The sequence below is a fragment of the Salmo trutta genome, chromosome 14, assembly GCF_901001165.1.
Source record: "Salmo trutta chromosome 14, fSalTru1.1, whole genome shotgun sequence".
Taxonomy (NCBI): Eukaryota; Metazoa; Chordata; class Actinopteri; order Salmoniformes; family Salmonidae; genus Salmo; species Salmo trutta.
Genome location: NC_042970.1, coordinates 80,487,973 through 80,513,844, shown reverse-complemented (window position 1 = coordinate 80,513,844; position 25,872 = coordinate 80,487,973). Strand labels below are relative to the sequence as shown.

The following is a 25,872-nucleotide window of genomic DNA, read 5'->3' as shown; positions in this document are numbered from 1 at the left end:
TTTAGAAAAAAAAACAGATCCACGCCACATTGGGTGATGCGGGTTGCAGGAGAGTATTTAGAAGTTGAGGTTTAGGAAAATATTTTAAAAGATATGCGTAGAAAAATACATATACAAGGGACACGACAGGACAAAGAAAGGCGTCTGACTGCTACGCCATCTTGGATAACGAGGAACAAGAAGAAAAAGCAGAAGCGCTTCTTGAATGGCACAATTCAGAACCTTTATCAGAAGTTTAAGAGGGAATATTTAGAAATTCAAATATCCTACTGTGAATTCTGCAAAAGACGTCCTTTTTGGGTTGTCCAGCCCACAGTCCAGGATAGGGACACATGTCTCTACAAAACCCACGCCAACCTCCAGTTCATGGCGGACAAACTACAGCATCAGAAAGTGATCAGCTGCAGCAACATTGAGAAAGTTTGAGTCTTTGTGCTGTGAGAATCTGAAGAAAGAGCTCATGTATAGAGAGTGCTCCCTTTGCCAAGCAAAAGAGCTTAAAACATCTGACTTTGATGCTGGTGAGCAGACATGGTGGTTTGAGTGGAAAAACAAAGCTGAAGAGAGAGAGAAGAAAAACAAAGAGGGAAACATGGAGAAGTTCACTGTACATTTGACAGTAAAAGAAAAGGTATGTGGATTGAAAGAGAAGTTGGGGAAACACGTGTACAACATTCAACACCAATACTCAACTGAGAGAATTAAGAGAATCTGGGGAAAGAGGAGATCATTGTGCATTTTGACTTTGCAGAGAACTACCTGTGTAAATACACCAGTGAAATCCAGGCAGTTCACTGTGGTGATTCTCACAAGCAGGTGACCCTCCACACCTGTGTTGGATATACCACAAACGATACGGTTTCACTTTGCTCACTGAGCTCTTCTATGCAGCATGACCCTTCTGTTATCTGTGCCCATCTCTCAAAAACACTGGCCTACTTCCTTGAGCTCTGCCCATCGGCTACTGCTGTACACTTTGTGAGTGATGGGCCTACAAACCAGTATAGGTCTGAAATGTTTAACAATGGTTGTTGTTCAAAATGTTTGCAATAAAATATTGTTTCAAAGGTTTTTTTGTTTTTTTTTACATAGATGCCATTTCCTCCACACCTTGTCATTTCCATCACAACCCATATTTTGAGGTAAATGAGTATATTATGTATAATTTACATACATTTATTTGTTTTAGATATGGAAATCATATGGTTATCATACTCTGACAAAAAGGTTGGGTGGAAATATCTAATTTTCCTGATAAATGTTTTCAGCTGTCACCAAGGCAAGTTTATACATTCAGTCGTCGTGCTGAATTATTAATATTAGGAAAACCTTAAAAATCACTTTTAATATTATTCAATACAAGTTCATGTACAAATGTATAAGAAATCCGTTATAAATCAATTGTATGATATTTAATTTTCAACTAAAATGTATGTTTAATGACGTGATGGAAATGACATTTGTCTATGGCTGTCTGGGAAAAATGACAAAAATATATAAATTCCTGAATCGTACGATCGCAGCCATTATCAGATATAGTTTCTAGATAAATTAAAGACAAGTACAATACTGGTAAAATGGAGTTTGAATAAGTTTTCATTTCTGAAAGTTTGCACGGCCAAAGTGCCCGAAGTTGCATAATCACCCAGCAACGTGTATTACTATGTGGTTATGGTGCAGATAATTCATTTACAGACAGTACATGCACAGATCAAAATGGAATATCTTTATCTCTTATAGAACATATTGTAGTATGGAAATGGACGAAATGTCTTCATCCGTTCCGCTAGGTGGCAGCACTGAGAATGTGGAGGTCTTGGAACAAAATCAGCAACAGTAGTCACTACTTCCCTTGCGCTTTGGATACATGTGGTATTATTTATCTTGGAATGCAACAGTGTTTCTTGCAAACGGGGATTGCAATTATTTCTCTGAAATGAAATGTACTGGCTTCTCAGTAAACCGACTCGTACCAGCCATGACCGCTGCAGATTGTTGTCTCCGTCCCTGCAGGTAGGCCATTAGATGTCACTTGCAGTAGTAGACCAGAGCTAGCTGACCAAGCATCGACTAGCTAGCTACTAAATAACTACAGTAGCTATCGCTTTCCACAATGCAAGCTATCAAATAAACTTCGCTGCAAATATCCAACGGTGGAGTTGATTATCAATATATAATCAATACGGTATTCATCCAAAAGTAACTTTAGATACGGATTCGTTTTGCACCAACAGAATGCATTGGGGAGACTATTTTATCCTTAAAAAAAACTCTTACAGCAACATGTAATTAGTGTTGTATTTCACCGTGAAGTTCTATTTAACCTAGAGTTATCTTGTGGATTTTTAGACACCAATAATTGTTTATTTAAAGCTGCAATATGTAACTTTCAGGGCTACCGGACCAAATTCACATAGAAATGTAAGTTATAGATCTGTCATTCTCATTGAAAGCAAGTCTCATAAGCGGTAGATCTGTTCTATGTGTACTATTTCTATGCTTCCCGTTCATAAGATTTGTTTTATGCTTCTTTTACTTTCAGTTTTGTACACCAGCTTCAAACAGCTGAAAATACTATCTTGGTTATGGAAAAGATACTTCACAGCGGTTTAGGGTACAATGATTCTCTACACTATACATGCTTGTTTTGTCACAAACTGAAAGTAGGTGAACTATTCGAATTTTATCAACCAGGAAATGGCGGAGGGATTTCTGCATAGGGCATCTTTACTATATTAATATATCTACTTTGGAGAGATGATACTATTCGTTTCTCTTATTCTTATTTTGGTAAATTCTATTTTTTTCTAGTTGATATGCGTCTTTTCTTACTTTGTAGGCTTAATTTTCTCAATTCTTATTTACTTTCTCTCCATTGTATCTATTGTTTCTTACAGATGATGACCAGCTCTGTCTTTAAAGGAGAGGACAAGACATCCCCCACAGGGTTCCAGCCTAGAGCTACAAGACCCTGAGACATTAGTTTAACAGAACAAGTTTCTCTGCCCAGATTGAGACTAGGGGTAATGTTCCCCTGCTCAGACGTTGCATTCATCAGCCAACGGTTGCGTGCCACACCTTCGACTGTGTCATCGACTGACAGATTGCTATAACATGATCTGGTTAGTTGAAACTTAAAATGCATATCCAGGCGCTGTGAGATCAGGTCAGGCGTCAGCAACTTCTGAGCAGAGGAACGCGCCTTACATTAACTCAAAGTGGAGGGAGGAGATTCACTGCATAGTGTTAACCTGAATCAAATCAAAATGGCTGCTGTCGTTTCTTTACCTATCGTGAGACTCCACAGACTAACGAAGGATCAACTGTCTCTCGCTGCTCAGAAGAACAATAACAAACCAGGCAGAAAACCAACAAAGAAGAAAAACTCCACCACCACCAGAGGAAAGAAACAATCCACAGGAAAAGGAAACAACTCTGCTGACAGCAAAAGTGTTTCTAGCCAGGAATCGCCGGCCCCTAAGCGGTGGGGTCGCCCCAAGGGGAGCAAAAACAAACCCAAGATAAGTCTACAACTCTCCAGCGCCATCTTGAGGCCTGACGAGATAAAACAAGAGGTAGGTTTAAACTTGTGGCTTTTAAATGAACATTTAATTGAGATCTTGTATAGCATTTGTAACACTTTGTGAATGTTACAGCTATATGTTTACTAGATATCTTGACTGGTTGTAAGTTTCCTCAGAGAAAAATAAAGGTATTCTAATTTAAACCAGGTGAAACTAGAGATGGACGAGCTGCCTATCGGGAAAAGAATTGAACACTGGTTGAACGCTGTGAAGCCAGAGAGCTACGACCCAGAGATGGGTAACACCAAGGGACCTCCTACAGAGAGCGACCCCAAGACAGATGCACATCACCTGGGTATCAAGACAGAGGATGCCCCCTTGTACCACCAGGATGGAGGGAGACGTCTACGGTCGGCTACCAGCCAGCCGTTCAATCTGACTGCATTCCGGTCCGACCCAGAATGGCGGCCTCGCAACCAGAAGGTCCGCCGGTTTCCGTGCCCAGATTGTGGACGGAAGTTCTTCTCCAAAACCACGCTGGAGTTCCACTCCCGGATCCACACACAGTACCGGCCGTACTCCTGTGAGGTGTGCCATAAGACGTTCTCCCGGAAAGCCGGCTTGGACGAGCACCGACCAATCCACGATGCGGAACGTCCTTTCACCTGCCTCCAATGCGGCAGAACCTTCACATTTAAATCCAACCTGACCCGGCACATGCGATTCCACAGTGATGCGCAGCCCTACGTCTGCCCCCAGTGCGGCCAAGGCTTCAAGATCTCCGCCCACCTGAAGCGCCACATGACGGCCCACAGTGGGTGTAAACTGTATGTGTGCCCGGAGTGCGGCCAGAGTTACATGAGTTACATGAGTCTGAAGTATCACCGGCTGAGCCACACTGGCGAGCGCCCGCTGTCCTGCCCAGAGTGTCCCATGACCTTTGCCCGACCGCACATCCTTATGGTCCACCGGCTGAAACACACCGGGGAGACGCCTTTCTCTTGCCAGGACTGTGGGAACCAGTTCAAACAGCGGTGCAAGCTGAAAGAACACGTTAGAAGGAAACACACAGGGGAGAAACCTTACAAATGCTCCGATTGCGACAAGTGCTTTGTCACTTCGGCATCCCGTAATGCACACATGGTTGTCCACACAGGAGAGAAGCCGTACAAATGCATGGAGTGTGGTATTAGCTACAGTCAGAGTGGGTATCTAACGCAGCACATGAGGAGACACACAGGGGAGAAACCATACAAATGCTCTGAGTGCGACAAGTGCTTTGTCAATTCTACGTTGCGTAAAGTGCACATGGTTGTCCACACAGGGGAGAAGCCGTACAAATGCATGGAGTGCTGTAGGAGCTACAGTCAGAGTGGGTCCCTGAAGAGGCACAGGTGTAAGAAGAAACCCAGGTGAGAGGGACCTCCGGGGTACATCCCAAATGCCACCCTATTCCCTATAAAGTACACTAGGGCCCACAGGGCTCTGGTCAAAAGTAGTGCACTATATGGAATAGGATGCCATTTGGGACACAGTCCCGGTGCTCTCAGTGTCAGAACTGGAGAGCAATGGAGTCGATCCTTAAAAAGTAGCACAGGTGAAAGGAACCAGGTTATAGGGTTCTCTGGTGTTTTGAGTAGGGAAACTGGACTTTGTTTATACAGGACTTAAAAAGGGACAATCTGTGATCCATTTTTGGACATATAGCCATTGTTTCTTGAAAAATATAATGTATAACTGCCTCATGAACTTACTGCAGTTAAACTGTCTTACCCCAGTAGAACTCAAAATATAAGATCACCTGCCCATGGAAATCTCTAGGCCTATTCACTATCAATTATTGAACCCTCAATGAAATCAACCACTTTCACTGTGATGCAGTTTAACTTACCTGATGTGTATTGTAAATGTTCAGGGAAGGTTTCCCAGACACAGATGAAGCCAAATCCTGGACTAAAAAGCAACAGAATCTCCATTGAAATAAGTTTTTATCCTAGGACTAGGCCCTCCTTGTAAAAAATAAATTAAAAAAAGTTGTATTGAAACGGCCCTGCACAACTGGTTAACTGATGAATTGAACAGATCAATAAACTGACTTGTTTTACTGTATCGTGTGTATGTGTCTCCATAGTGGCAGCGTTGTGGCAACACTGGGCAGGGTCAGAGTTCAGCAGGAAACACCATCATTGGCAGAGAGGCCTTCTGAGTGGACTTCTCTATGGTTGCCATGACCACAGATTGTGAGAGTTGGACCAGGCCAGCTGCTACTACCGCTAGAGGGTCAACCGGACGGGCCTCCCGCTGCTCCCCCAACGTCGTCGACACCCTGGGCCTTTCCGCCGCACCAGGACCCCACGCGTTCCTGCTGGTGATCAGGTTGGGTGTGACAGAGGAGAGGAACGCCGTCGTGAGGTGGATCCAGGAGAACTTTGGAGAAGAGTCTTTAATGTTCACCATGGTGCTGTTCACTGGGGGAGACCAGCTAGAGGGGAAACCAGTGGAGGACCTACTGAAGGACAACAGTCAACTGCTACAACTAATCAGTACCTGCAGGGACAGATATCATGTCTTCAACAACAAGGAGAAAGATGACCACACTCAGGTCACTGAGCTGCTGGAGAAGATAGAGGAGATGGTGGAGAGCAATGGTGGAAACCACTTCAATGTCAACACACACCCAGTAAGGGAGAAAGAAGGGTCTGGTGTGGTGGTCACCATGGTGATGTTAGTGGTAGTTGGAGCTGTGTATGGAGCAAAATACAAGATGGTGGGAACTTGGAGAGAAACGAAAGTGAAAATGAAAGGTTGACTCCTGAAAAATTATGTGAAAATCAATGTATTCTTATGACTACATTGAATTACAGAGCTTTGATCTAAGTTTTGGTTAGACTCATTGTTGACATTTATTTACTCCCATTTTATGAGTGTGAATGATGGTCATATGTCATTAAGGAGAGACATAATTGTCAAAACATATTGTATCTGTATCATACATTGCTGTCCAACACAATTTGTATGCTGAAATCAAATTCGGTAACAAATCGTGAAATAAATTGAGATTTTTATGAAAACAAATGATTTAACAAATGAATGAAAAGATCTACACTGAGTGTACAAAACATTAGGAACACCTGCTCTTTCCATGACAGACTGACTGTCATGGAATCCAGGTGAAAGTTATGATCCTTTATTGATGTCAATTGTTAAATCCATTTCAATCAGTGTAGATGTTAAAATAATTTTATAACTTAATGATAATAATCAACAATCAATAAGCCTTGACTAATTCCCAAGGTTTGTAAGACAATGGGTTAAATAATTAGGCAAGGACTCAGCTTTCTGCAAAAGGTTCATGCAGCTTTATTCAGAGAACGTTCTGAGGTCAAGATAACAAAACAGTCATTATATAGTTTCTTCCTTACTTACGCACATGCATTTACACACAAACTGTTGGTGACCTGCATTCCCCTTTAACTTCCCACACTGTTTATCTCTATCCAGCTCAGCCTGTTCCTTTCCCTCAAGGTTAGGAACCCCTTGAAGTTTTACTCCCTTTACCATATGTCCCCTGCTCTCTACACTAAACACACACACACATTTCTCTCCCTCTCCGGCCTCTACTAGACTTTCTGGGACTAATTGGACTAATCGATCATTACATTGATTAGTCATTAACCATGCTACATGACTAATAATTCATAATGGTTTATTGATTCATTTACCTTTATTAGATAATTCTCTTATCAGTAGATGGAGGGGAGACAGGTTAAATATTTTTTTTAATGCTTTGAGACATGGATTGTGTATTTGTGCCATTCAGAGGGTGAATGGGCAAGACAACATATTTAAGTGGTTTGAACGGGGTATGGTAGTAGGTGACAGGCACACCGGTTTGTGTCAAGGACTGCAACACTGCTGGGTTTTTCCACACTCAACAGTTTCCCATGTGTATCAAGAATGTTCCACCACCCAAAGGGCATCCAGCCAACTTGACACAACTGTGGGAAGCATTGGAGTCAACATGGGCCAGCGTCCCTGTGGATTCCGTGCCCAGATGAATTGTGGCTGTTCTGAGGGCAAAAGTGGTGGGTGGCTCAACTCAATATTAGGAAAGTGTCCTTGATGTACACTCAGTTTATACTGTCTCTTTAAACAGTAAGTGTATTACTACGTTATTTTTATGGTTTAGGTAGAGGTCATGATTGTAGATAGTACACGCACAGATGAATAGGGGAAACCCATAAGAATCTATCTAGTGGTATTATACATGTATGGAAATGGAAGGAAATGTCTAATTTCTCCACTCCGCTAGGTGGCAGAAATGATCATGTGGACGTCTTGAACAAGAGCAGAAGAAGCAGTCACAACTTCCTTTGATCTGTCTGTGCAGGGTTGCCATGTTTACCGTTTTGACATTTGGGCAACTTTGAAAACGATGTCACGGGTGAAAATGTATTGGTTGCGGGTTTTTGGGCTACTTCTAAGTTGCACTGCGGTCACCATGGCATTTCTCTTAAATAATAAACACTGGCTGTTGACAAACATTCAGTTGATATACATATTATTCATATTTTATCCAATGGTTGAAATTAAGACCGATCCTCAGTAGCCCATCCCAGCAGGTTATTGGGAAACAAGCATTTCTTTCCTCAAATCACTAAACTATTCATGTAGAATAAATGAGTCTGTTAATTTGAACTAAGCAATACACTAAATCGTTCAGTTTACATTTTGCCTAGTCTACTGTAGACTATCTGAAATTAGATGTAGGCCTATAGGCTACCTGCATCTATCTAAGCAAACCATGGCAAAGTTGAATTACAATCATAACCCCAGATTTTAGTCTGTAGCCTATGCCTATTAAAATGACAAGGCAATCTTGCAAATGGTCAATTTATAACGGTTTGTCATCTTAACATCTGGCTTCATAATAACAGCACAATTACCAGAAACTAGTGTTTCTTGCTCAGAGATTTGTAGATCCTCCGTCCCTGCACATTGTCCAACATTCATCACTCAAACTCTGTGGATTTATCTATAGTTATGCACAAAAGTGATTTACTTATTTACAATTATAAACCAAGTTCGGGCCCTGAATGCTGATTGGCTGAAGGCTGTGGTATAATCAGACCATATAACATATGGGTATGAGAAACTTTTACATTGGTAACCAGTTTATAATAGCAATAAGGCACCCTGGAGTTTTGTGGTATATGGCCAATAAGGCTTTATCCAGGCACTCTACGTTGCGTCATGCATAAGAACATATTTAGCATGTAGTTACGTCTATGTTCCTTGTTAATAGGCTAATAACGTTATGGGGAAATGGTTTATTCTATAAACGTGGCAACTCAACTCTTTATGTGAATAAAAAAAATTGGCCTCGTTTTCCGGTCTTGGGCTAGACATTTACCATGACCTGGCAACCCTGTGTATGGCTAACAGTGTTTATTACAAACAGGGATCGTAATTATCTCTCAGAGATAAATGTACTAGCTTGTCGGACCAACTCGGATCACTCATACCCGCTGAAGATTGTTGCCTCCGTCTCTGCAGGTAGGCTGGCCGTTTCTAGACTTGACAGTTAATGCAGTTGTTGTCTATCCAGGCTGTATCACATCCGGCCGTGGTTGGGAGTCCCACAGGGCGGCGTACAATTTACCCAGCTTCGTCCGGGGTAGGCCGTCATTGTAAATAATCATTTGTTCTTAACTGACTTGCCTAGTTAGAAAAATGTAATATTTTAGGGCTTCCCTCGTGCCCCTTTTCACATAACGTTAGCAGCTAGCTCCTGTAGCTAGCTTCCGACCGGAACATAACCAAACCACGACCAACAACACAAACACATAGACTATACAGCTACAAGTAGCGAGTGGAGTTACAAATGAACTATACTAAACAAGTTAAATGTATTGCCTGTGATCAAATATTTTTCCACACACATAGCTACGTGTAGCCTACTGTACTTGGACACCTGTTCCCAACATTTCCCACTCCAATGGCGAATAGACTGAAGCCACACAGGCTTTATTTGCGATCTGCAGGTCTGGATTTTTTATCTGGTTACATGTACATTGAACATGTTTTGTTATTTCTGTAAAATCGACAGCGAAGATGGTGGTGAATGGGAAAGAATGATTGTTTCCCCCAATTTATGGGCGTGGTCGATGGTAATTTCTTATTATTACTTGAATATAGACTCGGACAGTTCTGCTCATACACACAAAAATATAAACGCAACAAACTGTTGGGACCATGTTTCATTAGCTGAACTATTGTTTACATCACTGTTAGTGAGCATTTCTCCTTAGCCAATATAATCCATCCATTGGACAGGTGTGGCATATCAACTAGCTGATTATGATCATTACACAGGTGCACCTTGTGCTGGGGACAATAAAGGCCACTCGAAAACATGCACTTCTGTCACACAACACCACAGATGTCTCAAGTTTTGAGGGTACGTGCAATTGGCATGCTGACTGCAGGAATGTACACCAGAGCTGTTGCCAGAGAAGTTAATGTTCATTTATCTACCGTAAGCCACCTCCAACTTCATTTTAGAGAATTTGGCAGTGGGTCCAACCGGCCTCACTACCGCAGACCACATGTATGGCGTTTGAGTGGGCGAGCGGTTTGCTGACGTCAACGTGGTGAACAGTGCCCCATGGTGGTGGTGGGGTTATGGTATGGGCAGGCATAAGCTACGGACAACAAAATCAAATCAAATTTTATTTGTCACATACACATGGTTAGCAGATGGTAATGCGAGTGTAGCGAAATGCTTGTGCTTCTAGTTCCGACCGTGCAGTAATATCTAACAAGTAATCTAACCTAACAATTTCACAACAACTACCTTATACACACAAGTGTAAAGGAATGAATAAGAATATGTACATACAAATATATGAATGAGTGATGGCCGAACGGCATAGGCAAGATGCAGTAGATGGTATAGAGTACAGTATCTACATATGAGATGAGTAATGTAGGGTATGTAAACATTAAAGTGGCTAGTGATACGAACAAATTGCATTTTATCGATGGCGATTTGATTGCACAAAAATACTGTGAGAGATCCTGAGGCCCATTGTGATGCCCATTTTTTTTTTTTAAGGTAATGTTACCAACAGATGCATATCTGTTTTCCCAGTCATGTGAAATCCATAGATTAGGGCCTAATGAATTTATATCAACCGACTGATTTCCTCATATTAACTTTAATTCCGTATTTGGTAGTAAGTGGAAACACCAAGCAGGTGCTTCACATTTACATATCCACTGAAATATCTGTCTCATTGTTCTTTCTGTGATATGAGTCATAAAACCCGGAAATGGTTCCAATTGTTTTTTCACAATTCATTTCTCCATCTGGGATTTTAGAACTACTTCATAAGGTCTGTGTTTCGTGTAGACTTACCCTGGCGTGACATTTTGATAACAACTGTCTCTCGGACAAGATAACTTTTATCAATAATTAGCATAGCACATTTTGGGGAGTAAATTGAGGTGAATATATTGATAAAAGTCCCCTTGTCCAAGAGAGAATTACAAGGCTATCAAAACGTCAGGCCAAGGTAAGCGTACACCAAACACACAATTCATTTGAATGTGAGAAATTAATGGCGGAAAAACCATTGGAACCATTTCCGTGTTTTTATGGCTATTATGATGCGTCCACTGTGGAGGACTATTCCGAACACATCACGTGTGGAGTCGCGGTGCGTGGGTAAAATCACCCGGGAAGCCAAGACCAACAAAAACATATTACAACCTATGTGTTGTGATGATTGCATTGTTTGCTCTAGAACCTGTTAGTTCATATGCCTTGCCTCTGTGGTCTTAAGGCCAAGACAATAAGAAGACAGTAACAGAATATTCAACCACACCTTTGTTTCATCACAAAACCAGAAAGCAAGTCCACAAAGCATATTGATTCTAACAAACCCTTACTTGACCTTCAGCATGGTCAAGCAAATTAATGTTTCCCATATTTTCAAACTACTAAACAACTATTGATTTAGAACCACAGAGAGTTACCGCAAGTCGCAAAGAAAACAGGAGCTGCCTCCACTATTCCAGCACCATGTCAACATCATCAAATCACCTGTGCTTAGTCTAAGACGGTGACAATAAAAGGTATTGGAAAAACAATTTAGTCCAATCAACGTAAGCTAAATATGATGTGGCAGTCCATGGTTCTGCTTTGTGTGTGCGTTCATGCAAGTAGAAAAAACATGTTGACTCTCCCTACTTCTAGAGAACAATGCCTTCCTCTTCTTTTTCCATGTTGATGAAATGGTCTATGACTGTCATACAGTAAACACTTATATTTTTGTTGTCCTGTGCTACCTGGCTAGAATGCTTGCTCGTTAGCCTAACTTCCTTTCATGGGCAATGTTAGCTAGTTAACATTAGTCTTCTACATCTAGCTACATATTGAACTTCCATCCTCTCAGTCCAGGGGCACAATGTATGAATTTATGGTTGAATCAGAATCGTCATTATAATCATTGGCCAGTATGGAGAATTAAGTAAAACCACAAGTCCAAATCCCTATCTCCATCCATGTCTAATTTAGGAAAGGGCCAATTTTATCTAGCTATCTAGATACCGGAGGACAACAACACAACAATTCATGTTGTTTCTGTCAATGACGTATTTCTCTTGATGTGATAGGAGTGAAGCCAAATCCAAACTGGCTTCCCTTGACCCTTTTTCTTTGGTGTGCCAGGACCATTCACAGCTGAACTCACTCAGTGTAGCTCAATGATTATTGGCTACTATTTTATACTTTTTTTTTATCATGGGAGGCCAAATGTTTGCTGGCATCCTTTGAATTCAGCGACGGCTAGCAACAATGTCATAGTCTTTCTGGCCAGACAGCATCAGATAGATGGCCTACACATACAGAGACAGAGGGGCGCTGTTTCGCTTGCTCGGATGCTTTCTCGGGTGAGATACATTCAGCCTCTTGCAAATTGAAGGAAAATTATGACAAGACAAAAGCTAAATCATTTTAAAAGGTTTTTCTTGGTCAATTTTTTTAGGCTGGCTTCCCTTGGCATCCATGAATACACACCACTGCATGTGTCTATACTTAGATTTAAATGTGTCCACATTGTGTCCAGATTCCCTTTTCCCAAGTTGTATTCAAATGCCAGCATGCATTCTGCAAACAGTGGACTTGGCAAAATATGATTATTACACAACAACAAAAACATGTTGGCAGTAGCTAAATACTATAGCTAACCTCTGGCACTAACCATCAAGCTGGCAAGTGTAACCGATGTGAAATGGCTAGTTAGTTGGGGCGAGGAGAGGGACGGAAGTTATACTGTTACATTGGTGCCGTGACCCGGATCACTGGTTGCTGCGGAAGGAGGAGGTCAAAAGGGGGGTGAGTGTAACCGATGTGAAATGGCTAGTTAGTTAGCGGAGGTGCGCGCTAATAGCGTTTCAATCGGGTGACGTCACTAGCTCTGAGACCTGAAGTAGTTGTTCCCCTTGCTCTGCAAGGGCCGCGGCTTTTGTGGTGCAATGGGTAACGATGCTTCGTGGGGTGTCAGTTGTTGATGTGTGCAGAGGGTCCCTGGTTCAAGCCCAGGTTGGGGCGAGGAGAGGGACGGAAGCTATACTGTTACACAACCAAAGCTAAAGCGTTTGCAAATGGTTACCATAACTGTAGCCAAACATTTTTCATTTTAAGTATTAGCTAGTTGGCTAGCATTTGGCAAGAAAACATATTTCTCATACACTAGGAATGTATTCCACAGATAAATAAGAAGAGGCAGGGGTGACAAAAGTAGCTAGCTAGCCAGTGTCAATTCACCCCCACCTGTTGGGCAATCTTTTCCCGCAGTTCTGTTAACGACGGTGAAGGCAAGTGTTCGGCAGGGGGGAGCGAAGGATACTGTAGAGTGTTCAACCATTATTTCATTCAATCTTTATGACAAAATGTTCAATAGAGAATTGCATCAGAAAAACGATAGTCCAAATTCTATGTCTCTACCATATACAGTGCCTTCGGAAAGTATTCAGACCCCTTGACTTTTTACAAATGTTGTTAGGTTACAGCCTTATTCTAAAATTGATTCAATCGTTTTCAAATCTACACACAATACCCCATTAATGACTAAGCAAAAACAGTTTTTTTGAAATGTTTGTTAGTTTATAAAAAATTAAACAAATATCACATTTACATAAGTATTCAGACCCTTTACTGAGTACTTTGTTGAAGAACCTTTGGCAGCAATTACAGCCTCGAGTCTTCTTGGGTATGATGCTACAAGCTTGGAACACCTGTATTTGGGGAGTTTCTCCCATTCTTCTCTGCAGAACCTCTTAAGCTCTGAAAGGTTGGATGGGGAGCGTTGCTTCACAGCTATTTTCAGGTCTCTCCAGAGATGTTCAATCGGGTTCAAGTCCGGGCTCTGGATGGGCCACTCAAGGTCATTCAGAAACTTGTCCTGAAGCCACTCCTGTGTTGTCTTGGCTGTGTGCTTTGGGTGATTGTCCTGTTGGAAGGTTAACCTTCGCCCCAGTCTGAGGTCCTGAGTGCTCTGGAGCAGGTTTTCATCAAGGATCTCTCTGTACTCTGCTCTGTTCATCTTTGCCTCGATCCTGACTAGTCTCCCAGTCCCTGCCGCTGAAAAACATCCCCACAGAATGATGCTGCCACCACCATGCTTCACAGTAGGGATGGTGCCAGGTTTCCTCCAGGTGTGACGCTTGGCATTCAGGCCAAATAGTTGAATCTTGGTTTCATCAGATCAGAGAATCTTGTTTCTCATGGTCTGAGAGTCCTTTAGGTGCTTTTTGGCAAACTCCAAGCAGGCTGTCATGTGCCTTTTACTGAGGAGTGGCTTCCATCTGGCCACTCTACCATAAAGGCCTGATTGGTGGAGTGCTGCAGAGATGGTTGTCCTTCTAGAAGGTTCTCCCATCTCCACAGAGGAACTCTAAAGGTCCGTCAGAGTGGCCATCACTGACCAAGGCCCTTCTCCCCCGATTGCTCAGTTTGGCCGGGCGGCCAGCTCTAGGAAGAACCTTGTCGGTTCAAAACTTGTTCCATTTTAAAAATGATGGAGGCCACTGTGTTCTTGGGGATCTTCAATGCTGCAAAAATATTTTGGTACCCTTCCACAGATCTGTGCCTCGACCCAATCCTGTCTCGGAGCTCTAAGGACAATTCATTCGACCTCATGGCTTGGTTTTTGCTCTGACATGCACTGTCAACTGTGGGACCTTATATAGACAGGTGTGTGCCTTTCCAAATCATGTCCAATCAATTGAATTTACCACAGGTGGACTCCAATCAAGTTGTAGAAATATCTCAAGGATGGTCAATGGAAACAGGATGTACCTGAGCTCAATTTCGAGTGTCATAGCAAAGGGTCTGAATACTTATGTAAATAAGGTATTGCTGTTTTAAAAAAAAATATATTTGCAAACATTTCTAAAAACCTGTTTTTGTTTTGTCATTATTGGGTATTGTGTGTAGATGGCTGAGGATTTTCGTGTTTTTTAATTTTTTTTAAATTTTAGAATAAGGCTTTAACGTAACAAAAGGTGGACAGTTCAAGGGGTCTGAATACTTAAGGCACTGTATGTACAGCAATAGTTGAAATAAGATGTACTTGACTAGAATATACTGTACTTATGAAATGGGTAAAACAGTATGTAAACATTATTGAAGTGACCAGTGTCCCATGTCTATGTACTTAGGGCAGCAGCCTCTAAGGTGCAGGGATGAGTAATTGGGTGATAGTCAGCTAGTGACAGTGACTTAAGTTCAGGGCAGGATACTGGATAGAGGCCTGCTAGAGATGGCTATTTAACAGTCTGATGGCCATGAGATAGAAGCTGTTTTTCAATCTTTCGGTCCCAGCTTTGATGCACCTGTATGGACCTCACCTTCTGGATAATAGCGGGGTGAACAAGCCGTGGATTCCCTTATTCTGATCTGGTCAATTTGTCTCGTTGATATTCTTCTTTATTCTTACATGTCTCTCCATTACTTCTTACAGATTATGACCAGCTCTGTCATATAAGAAGACAAGCCATCACAATCACCCACATGGCACCAGCCTAGAGCTGTCTTTAAAGGAGAAGACAAGCCATCACAATCACCCACATGGCACCAGCCTAGAGCTGTCTTATAAGGAGAAGACAAGCATCACAATCACCCACATGGCACCAGCCTAGAGCTGTCTTATAAGGAGAAGACAAGCATCACAATCACCCACATGGCACCAGCCTAGAGCTATAAGACCCTGGAAGTTTGAAACATTTACTGATATGAAGGCTGTTAGTTTAACAGAACAAGTTTCTCTGCCCAGGTTAAAACTACATCAACTCAAAATGGAGGAAGGAGCTTCTCTGCATAGCGTTAACCTGAATCAACTCAAAATGGAGGAAGGAGCTTCTCTGCATAGCGTTAACCTGAATCAACTCAAAATGGAGGAAGGAGCTTCTCTGCATAGCGTTAACCTGAGTCAACTCAAAATGGAGGAAGGAGATTCTCTGCATAGTGTTAACCTGAATCAACTCAAAATGGAGGAAGGAGATTCTCTGCATAGCGTTAACCTGAATCAACTCAAGATGGAGGAAGGAGATTCTCTGCATAGCGTTAACCTGAATCAACTCAAAATGGAGGAAGGAGATTCTCTGCATAGCGTTAACCTGAATCAACTCAAAATGGAGGAAGGAGATTCTCTGCATAGTGTTAACCTGAATCAACTCAAAATGGAGGAAGGAGCTTCTCTGCATAGTGTTAACCTGAATCAACTCAAAATGGAGGAAGGAGCTTCTCTGCATAGCGTTAACCTGAATCAACTCAAAATGGAGGAAGGAGCTTCTCTGCATAGCGTTAACCTGAGTCAACTCAAAATGGAGGAAGGAGATTCTCTGCATAGTGTTAACCTGAATCAACTCAAAATGGAGGAAGGAGCTTCTCTGCATAGTGTTAACCTGAATCAACTCAAAATGTCCGCTGCTGTTTCTTTACCCATCTTGAGACTCTACAGACTGACAAAGGATCAACTGTCTCTCTGTGATCCTAGACTTGACCAGAACAACCCGAAGAACAACAAACCAGGCAGAAAACCAACGAAGAAGAAAAACACCACCACCAGCAGAGGAAAGAAAAAATCCACAAGAAATGGACACAACTCTGCTGACAACAAAGACATTTTTAGCCAGGTATCACTAGTGTCTAGACATCAGCACTGCCCGAAGGGAAGCAAAAATAAACCCAGGATAATTCTCAAACTCTCCCGCGCCATCTTGAGGCCTGACGCAGCAAAACAAGAGGTAGGTTTAAACTTGTGGCTTTTAAATGGAAATGTAATTGAGATCTTTTATAGCATTTGTATCTGTCTGTGTGAATCTTGCAGCTACAGTTCATTCGGAAAGTATTCAGACCCCTTGACTTTTTCCACATTTTGTGACGTTACAGCCTCATTCTAAAGTGTATTAAGTAAAAAATGTTCATCAATCTACACACGATACCCCATAATGACAAAGCAAAACAGGTTTTTAGAAATGTTTACAAAAGTATTCAGAACCTTTGCTACGAGACTCAAAATTGTGCTCAGTTCCATTCTGTTTCCATTGATCATCCTTGATATGTTTCTACAACTTGATTGGTGTCCACCCGTGGTAAATTCAATTGATTGGACATGATTTGGAAAGGCACACACCTGTCTATATAAGGTCCCACAGTTGACAGTGCATGTCAGAGATAAAACCAAGCCATGAGGTCAAAGGAATTGTCCGTAGAGCTCCGAGAGGATTGTGTCGAGGCACAGATCTGAGGAAGGGTACCAAAAAATTTCTGCAGCATTGAAGGTCCCCAAGAACACAGTTGCCTCCATCATTTTAAAATGAAAGAAGTTTGGAACCACCAAGAGTCCTGACCAAGAACCCGATGGTCACTCTGTCAAAGCCCCAGAGTTCCTCTGTGGAGATGGAAGAACCTTCCAGAAGGACAACCGTCTCTGCAGCACTCCACCAACCAGGCCTTTATGGTAGAGTGGCCAGATGGAAGCCACTCCTCAGTAAAAGGCACATGACAGGCCACTTGGAGTTTGCCAAAAGGCACCTAAAGGACTCTGACCATGAGAAACAAGATTCTCTGGTCTGATGAAACCAAGATTCAACTATTTGGCCTGAATGCCAAGCGTCACACCTGGAGGAAACCTGGCACCATCCCTACTGTGAAGCATGGTGGTGGCAGCATCATACTGTGGGGATGTTTTTCAACGGCAGGGACTGGGAGACTAGTCAGGATCGAGGCAAAGATGAACAGAGCAAAGTACAGAGAGATCCTTGATGAAAACCTGCTCCAGAGCACTCAGACTGGGGTGAAGGTTAACCTTCCAACAGGACAACAACCCCTAAGTACACAGCCAAGACAACACAGGAGTGGCTTCAGGACAAGTTTCTGAATGACCTTGAGTGGCCCATCTAGAGCCCGGACTTGAACCCGATTGAACATCTCTGGAGAGACCTGAAAATAACTGAAGCAACACCCCCCATCCAACCTGACAGAGCTTAAGAGGTTCTGCAGAGAAGAATGGGAGAAGCTCCCCAAATACAGGTGTGCCAAGCTTGTAGCATCATACCGAAGAAGACTCAAGGCTGTAATCACTGCCAAAGGTTCCAAAGGTGCTTCAACAAAGTACTGAGTAAAGAATCTGAATACTTACCTAAATGTGATATTTCAGTTTTTTATTTTTTAATACATTTGCAAACATTTAAAAATGTAATTATGGGGTATTGTGTGTAGATTGAGGGGGGAAAAATCTATTTAATGAATTTTAGAATAAGGCTAATGTAACAATGTGGAAAAGGTCTGGGGGTCTGAATATGTCCGAGTGCACTGTATATATTTACTAGATATCTTGACGTATCTTACTATCGCTTAAGTTTCCTCTGGGAAAATAAAGCTCTTATTCTAAACCAGGTGAAACAAGAGATGGACGAGCTGCCTATCGGTACAAGAAGTGATGAACACTGGTTGAACTCTGTGAAGCCAGAGAGCTACGACTCAGAGATGGGTAACACCAGGGGACCTACAGAGAGCGACCCCAGGACAGATGCACATCACTTGGGTATCAAGACGAAGGATGCCCCCCTGTACCGCCAGGATGATGGGAGGCAGCTGCAGTCGTCTACCGTTCAGCCATTCAATCCGGCTGCGTTGCGGTCTGACCTGGAATGTTGGCCTCATAATCAGAAGGTCCCCAGGTTCCCGTGTCCGGACTGCGGCCAGAAGTTCTTCTCCAAAATTCAGTTTAAGTTTCATTCCCGGAGCCACACACAGTACCGGCCGTACTCCTGTGAGGTGTGCCATAAAACGTTCTCCCGGAAAGGCAGTCTAGACGAGCACCGACCAATCCACGAGTTGGAGCGCCCCTTCGCCTGCCTCCAATGCGGCAGAACCTTCACGTTCAAATCCAACCTGACCCGGCACATGCGGTTCCACAGCGATGCACGGCCCTACGTCTGCCCCCAGTGCGGCCAAAGCTTCAAGATCTCCGACCACCTGAAGAGCCACATGACGGCCCACAGCGGGAATAAACCGTACGTGTGCCCGGAGTGCGGCCAGAGTTTTGTCCGTTACATTAGTCTGAAGTATCACCGGCTGAGCCACACTGGCGAGCGCCCGCTGTCCTGCCCAGAGTGTCCCATGACCTTTGCCCGGCCGCACACCCTTATGATCCACCGGCGACAACACAGCAGGAAAACGCTATTCTCTTGCCAGGACTGTGGGAAGCAGTTCAAACAGGGGTACCAATTGAAAGACCACGTTACAATGAAACACACAGGGGAGAAACCTTACAAATGCTCCGAGTGTGACAAGTGCTTCATCACTTCGGCATCCCGTAAAGTGCACATGGTGGTCCACACAGGAGAGAAGCCTTACAAATGCACAGAGTGCTGTAGGAGATACAGTCAGAGTGGGCATCTAGCGCAGCACATGAGGAGACACACAGGGGAGAAACCATACAAATGCTCCGAGTGTGACAAGTGCTTCATCACTTCGGCATCCCGTAAAGTGCATATGGTTGTCCACACAGGAGAGAAGCCTTACAAATGCACGGAGTGCTGTAGGAGCTACAGTCAGAGTGGGTCCCTGAAGAGGCACAGGTGTGAGCAGCAAACCAAGTGAGGGGAACCTCGGGGCTACGCCTCAAATGGCACCCTATTCTCTAAATTGTGCACTAGGGCCCATAGGATTCTGGTCAAAAGTAGAGCACTGAATAGGGTGCCATTTGGCACACAACCCCAGTGTTCTGAGTGTAGGAACTGGAGAGAACTGGAGAGTGGGTCCTTAAAGCAGTACAGCTGTAAGCAGCCACGTAGGTGAGAGGGTTCTCAAGTGTTTTGACTAGGGGAACTGGACTATACAGACACTGAGCTGCGTTCCCTATTCCCTAATATAGTGCACTACTTTATGACCAAATAAACCTACAGCTCTGATCAAAAGTAGTGTCGTTTCCCCCTCTCCGTGTTACTGTTTCCCCCTCTCCGTGTTACTGTTTCCCCCTCCCCGTGTTACTGTTTCCCCCTCCTCGTGTTACTGTTTCCCCCTCTCCGTTTCCCCCTCTCCGTGTTACTGTTTCCCCCTCTCCGTGTTACTGTTTCCCCCTCTCCGTATTACCGTTTCCCCCTCTCCGTGTTACTGTTTCCCCCTCCCCGTGTTACTGTTTCCCCCTCTCCGTGTTACTGTTTCCCCCTCCCCGTGTTACCGTTTCCCCCTCTCCGTGTTACCGTTTCCCCCTCTCCGTGTTACTGTTTCCCCCTCCCCGTGTTACTGTTTCCCCCTCTCCGTGTTACTGTTTCCCCCTCCCCGTGTTACTGTTTCCCCCTCTCCGTGTTACTGTTTCCCTTCCTCTCTTTGCAGAATAAAAATGTAGTGCACTACAGGAAATAGGATGCCATTTCAAAACACACCCCTCTGTTTTGTAAAAGCTACCAAGCATTCATTGTTCATCTGAAGTGTTTCTAAAAGAGAATCAACCTGTCCCTTATTTGTAACACTTCCACTTGATATTGTTGTGTTGTGACGAAAAGCCCACTAGTCTTAGAGCCTGGCTTCTGTGAGTCTCCCTATAAATTAGAGGACGTACTAAACATAAATGAGATCAAGTTCTCCAAGGCGAGGCCACGCCCGTTGGACGAATGATCTAATCTCCTTGGAAACCAAAAGACCGATCAAGGAAGTCTTATCCTACTCAGACAGAAGAGTTTCCAGAGAGGACCCGGCGGAGCGCGCTGTTGCTCATTCAAGACCACGGACTGAGTTCGCAATACATCCTGCGGGGTCAGAGAAATAATTACATTAACTCTAATAGACTTTAGGCCTACTTCCCTGGACTGATAATACACTGAACAAAAATATAAATGCAACATGTAATGTTTCATGAGCTGAAATAAAAGATCCCAATTTTTCATATGCACAGAAAGCTTATTTCTCTCAAATGTTGTGCACAGATTTGTTACATCCCTGTTAGTGAGCATTTCTACTTTGCCAAGATAATCCATCCACCTGACAGATGTGGCCTATCAAGAAGCTGATGAAACAGCATGATCATTATACAGGTGCACTTTATGCTGGGGACAATAAAAGGCCACTCTAAAATGTGCCCTTTTGTCCCACAACACAGATGTCTCAAGTTTTGAAGGCTTGTGCAATCGACATGCTGACTGCAGGAATGTCCATCAGAGCTGTTGCCAGATAGAGAAATTAACATTCAATTACCATAAGCTGCCTCCGTCGTTTTAGAAAATGTTACAGTACGCGCAACCAGCCTCACAACCGCAGACCACGTGCATGGCATCATGTGGGTGAGCGGTTTGCTGATGTCAACGTTGTGAACAGAGTGCCCCGTGATGGCGGTAGGGTTATGATAAGGGCAGGCAAGCTATGGACAAATGCAAGTGTGTTCGTTATCTTCATGCACAGATATACCGTGATGAGATCCTGATGCCCATTGTCATTCCATTCATCTGTCACCATCATCTCCTGTTTCAGCATGTTAATGCACAGCCTTATGTCGCAAGGATCTGTACACAATTCCTGGAAGCTGAACATTTCCCAGTTCTTCCATAGCCTGCATACTCACCAGACATGTCACCCATTGACCATGTTTGGGATGCTCTGGATCGACGTGTCCGACAGCATGTTTCAGTTTCTGCCAATATCAAGCAACTTCGCAGCCATTGAAGAGGAGTGGGACAACATTCCACAGGCCACAATCAACAACCTGATCAACTCTCTGTGAAGGAGATGTGTCACGCTGCAGGAGGCAGATGGTGGTCCCACCAGATACTGTTTCTCATCCATCCAGGCCCTTACCTTTTTTTAAAGGTATCTCTATTCCCAGTCATGTGAAATCCATAGATTAGGGGCCCAATTAATTTATTTCAATGGACTGATTTCCTTATATTAACTGTAACTCAGTAAAATATTTGAAATTGTTGCATTTTATATTTTTGTTCAGTAAAAGAACCAAGAGAGGAAGAGGTGGGTATCACTCCTTTGGCTGTGAGCTATTTCCGGCCCCCTGGCCTCAGCTCTACGAGAGGGAGAGAGAGACCACCATCCTCCAAGCACTTATCCCATCCTGACGGAATCCCACTGAGAGGCAACATCGACATACAATGAATTTCCCTGTTGCATTATTCCTATTCTATGAAAGTGGCGTTGTGTGTGTGTAAGACGGCAGGTCTAATTTACCAACCCATGACCCATACTGTCTCTGCACTGTCCACATTCAGATGTGAACTGATAGCCTGGGCCCACTGGCGATTTCTGGGTGACAAAACTATCATTTCACGGTTGTGAAAGCATGTGTTGGTGGAGCCTCTCATATTTCCCTCTCAATTGATAAGACTCATCTCGTCCTCAAAAGTCTTGTGAATGTATGTACTGTTGTATTTGCTGAGTTGGGTACGGAAGTTAATTTATATTGACCTGTGGAGATTGTCCCCTAGACAACTGTGCTGTATCTTGTACACCCTGCCTCTGTATTGTATCTGTTAACTACTGAATTTTCCAACTTATTTCGTCTAGTAAATAAAACCTTGAATGAATTATTTGTGGCATTGAGTTAATTTGCAAGACATTGGGTTCTTGGAAGTTTCAGAGCTCGACAACCGTTCAGAATGAGAACATAGTCAATTGACTGTTGATTAACACTATTGTTGATAGAGGATTAGATGGTATACCGGTTAATGATAACTACTGATCGAGTTAATTCAGTCTCTATATTAAAACCCTTAATTAATTTGGATAGGACTACCTAATTAAATAAATTACATCAAATAATATTGAATATCTATAGCCAGAAGTCACAACAGTTGCAATATGTACACATGGAAATACAGTGATTTATTGAAGCTAAGTATTCCAATACAATGCATTAGTTTCACTTATTTTACCTCTCCTTTCTCCACCTCCTTTACTCAGAGAGCAGACATGAATTAGCTGTTGGCAGCTCTGTCAACTGGGTGGCACACTTATTACTGCATGTAATAATAAATTGCAACAATGTTGTCGAGGTCGGAGGGGCAGACAGCAAGATGTATGCAAACCCCCACTGTTGCAAACCAAATGCTGGGCTAGAAGCAATGGGAAATAATGTCTAGGTGCCTTTTCCCCAAGTGGAGATAAAGTTTATGAATTGCCTGGCTGCACTGATGGGAGGGGACAGTGGATACGTGTCTTCCATACTCTTATCACCTTTGGACTCTTAATCAATAGTCTTGTGATGATAAGGACCAATGAATAACAAATGGTTCAACTGCACTTATGACACCTGAAGGAGCGTCCGTATATTGTTAGATTGGAGAGATTCTACATTAAATCGAAGAAACCCTCAGATAAAAGGTCAGAAAATAGCTTGAAACTAAACAGGAAGTTACCAACGTATACTATGCCACAGGAGGTTGGTGGCATCTTAATTCGGGAGGACGGGCTCGTGGTAATGGCTGGAGCTGAATCAATGGAATGGTATCCAATACATAAAACACATGGTTTGATGCCGTTCCATTTACTCCGTTCCAGACATTATAATGAGCCATCCTCCCCTCAGCAGCCTCCACTGGACTATGCGTATTGATTGACAGGATTACATGTAATACAAATCAAATTTTATGCACCCGTGTTGAGGGCCACCGTGGCAGATGTGTTGTTGCCTAACCTCACCACCTGGGGACATCCCATCAGGAAGTCCAGTTGTTGAGGGAGGTTTTCAGTCCCAGGGTCCTTAGCTTAGTGATGAGCTTGGAGGGCACTATAGTGTTGAACGCTGAGCTGTGGTCAATGAACAACATTCTCATGTTGGTTTTCCTTTTGTCCAAGTGGAAAGGACAGTGTGGCGTGCAGTAGAGATTGAGTCATTTGTGGATCTGTTGAGGTGGTATCCGAATTGGAGTGGGTCCAAAGTGTCTTGGATAATGGTGTTGATGTGAGCCATGACAAGCCTTTCAAAACATTTCATGGCTATAGATGTGAATGCTACTGGGCAATAGTAATTTAGGTTACCTTTTTTGGGCATAGGGACTATGGTGGTTTGCTTGAAACATGTAGGTATTTCAGACTGGGTCAGAGAGAGGTTGAAAGTTAAGATTCTTGCAAGCTGCATGCTCTGAGTACATGTCCTTGTAATCCGTCTGGCCTTGCGGCCTTGTGACTGTTAATCTGTTTAAAGGTCTTACATCAGCTACGGATGTGATCAAACAGTCGTTCCGAACAGATGTTGTTCTCATGCATGGTTCAGTGTTGCTTGCCTTGAAGTGAGCATAGAAGGCATTTGGCTCATCTGGCCGGCTCGCGTCACTGGGCAGCTCGCGGCTGGGTTTCCCTTTATAATCCGTGATAGTTTGCAAGCCCTGCCACATCCAACGAGCATCAAAGCTGGTGTAGCAGGATTCGATCTTAATCATGCATTGACGTTTGTCTGTTTGATGGTTTGTCGGAGGACATAGCAGATTTTCTTATAATCGTCTGGGTTAGTGTCCCACTTCTTGAAAGCGGGAGCTCTGGTTTTTAGCTCATTGCGTATGTTGCCTGTAATCCAGGGCTTCTGGTTGAAATATGTACCCGTATGGTCACTGTGAGGACAACGTTGTCGATGCACTTGTTAATGAAGTCGGTGACTGATGTGGTTAACTCCTCAATGCCATCGGATGAGACCCGGAACATATTCCAGTCTGGGCTAGCAAAACAGTCCTGTAGCTTAACATCTGCTTCATCGGACCACTTCCGTATTGAGCGCATCACTGGTACTTCCTGTTTGAGTTTTTGCCTGTAAGCAGGATTCAGGAGGATAGAGTTATGGTAGTATTTGCCAAATGGAGGGCGAGTGAGAGCTTGTATGCGTCTCTGTGTGTGGAGTAAAGGTGGTCTAGAGTTTTTTTCGCTTCTAGTTGAACACGTGACATGCTGTTAGAAATTAGGTTAAACTAATTTCAGTTTTCCTGCATTAATAACAAAGTAATATGACTTGTTTGACTTGAGGTACTGGGCCTAGCCTGAAAAGACACCTTGAGACCCTCCCATATACATAGTTAGGGGTCAGAATGGTACGGCTGTATGAAAGTAATGGATTACATCAGAATGGTACAGCTGTATGAAAGTAGTGGATTACATCAGAATGGTACAGCTGCATGAAAGTAGTGGATTACATCAGGAAGTATGATTTTGTTGACTTTGTTGCATCAATCCCGTGTTGTGGAAAATTACAGAATTAGTCAATCTATCCCATGTTTTACTGCTTAAAGATCAGTCTCGTTATATGCTAGTGTTTTTCTAACCTGATACAAAGACAAGTTTGTGTGACTTAGTCATAAGACTGGGCGTATAGCTAAGGTCTGTTAGGTGCGACCGCAGCATGTGAGACATCCCGTGAGTTTACTATCTGCAGGAAGTCAGCTGTGTGGAACCTTGCAGGAAGGAGGAGCACATTATAGTGTGAACTGTGACAAAACGCAGTTATACGGTTGAGCCCTCGGGCTATCTTAATATGCACATACAAACCAATAGCCTTTTACACTATGTTCCGCCCCTGTTTCCACACATCTGCTAAGTTGCCACGTAGACAAGAGGTTGTACTTTTTCTCTCTCAAAAAAAAAAGACCCGACTATGTTTGTTAAGCTTTCAACTCTAAACCGTTCTTGGTAATGGTTGATTGCTTCATTTGTGCAAATCTTATAATAAAGTCGTTGTAAGAGGAATCTGCAGTCTCTCTTTTTCTATAGAATTGCTACCACACTAGTTAGACATAACCTTGTTTGGTAGCTGTTGACTCCTAAAGTTCAGTAACATAACAAATC

The 25,872-nt window shown here is 43.1% G+C and overlaps 1 protein-coding gene across 5 annotated transcripts; it reads left to right on the top strand.

Annotated features, from left to right (window-relative positions):
• Nucleotides 1-1,416: 1,416 nt before the first annotated feature.
• LOC115147558 (gastrula zinc finger protein XlCGF46.1) lies at nucleotides 1,417-20,239 on the top strand. Of its 5 annotated transcripts, XM_029689808.1 has the most exons (5): nucleotides 2,574-2,614; nucleotides 2,898-3,575; nucleotides 3,732-4,728; nucleotides 4,849-4,936; nucleotides 5,656-6,599. In XM_029689808.1, exons 2-5 carry the CDS (start codon nucleotides 3,267-3,269, stop codon nucleotides 5,753-5,755), a joined length of 1,494 nt encoding a protein of 497 aa, XP_029545668.1. In that variant the 5' UTR covers nucleotides 2,574-2,614; nucleotides 2,898-3,266; the 3' UTR covers nucleotides 5,756-6,599. The 5 variants fall into 5 exon arrangements, with proteins under 5 accessions (XP_029545666.1, XP_029545668.1, XP_029545665.1 ...); XM_029689806.1 differs by lacking the exons at nucleotides 2,574-2,614; nucleotides 3,732-4,728; nucleotides 4,849-4,936; nucleotides 5,656-6,599 and adding exons at nucleotides 1,417-2,013; nucleotides 15,877-16,838; nucleotides 18,493-20,239 and having other exon boundaries at nucleotides 2,898-3,255; XM_029689805.1 differs by lacking the exons at nucleotides 3,732-4,728; nucleotides 4,849-4,936; nucleotides 5,656-6,599 and adding exons at nucleotides 15,877-16,838; nucleotides 18,493-20,239 and having other exon boundaries at nucleotides 2,898-3,255.
• Nucleotides 20,240-25,872: the final 5,633 nt, after the last annotated feature.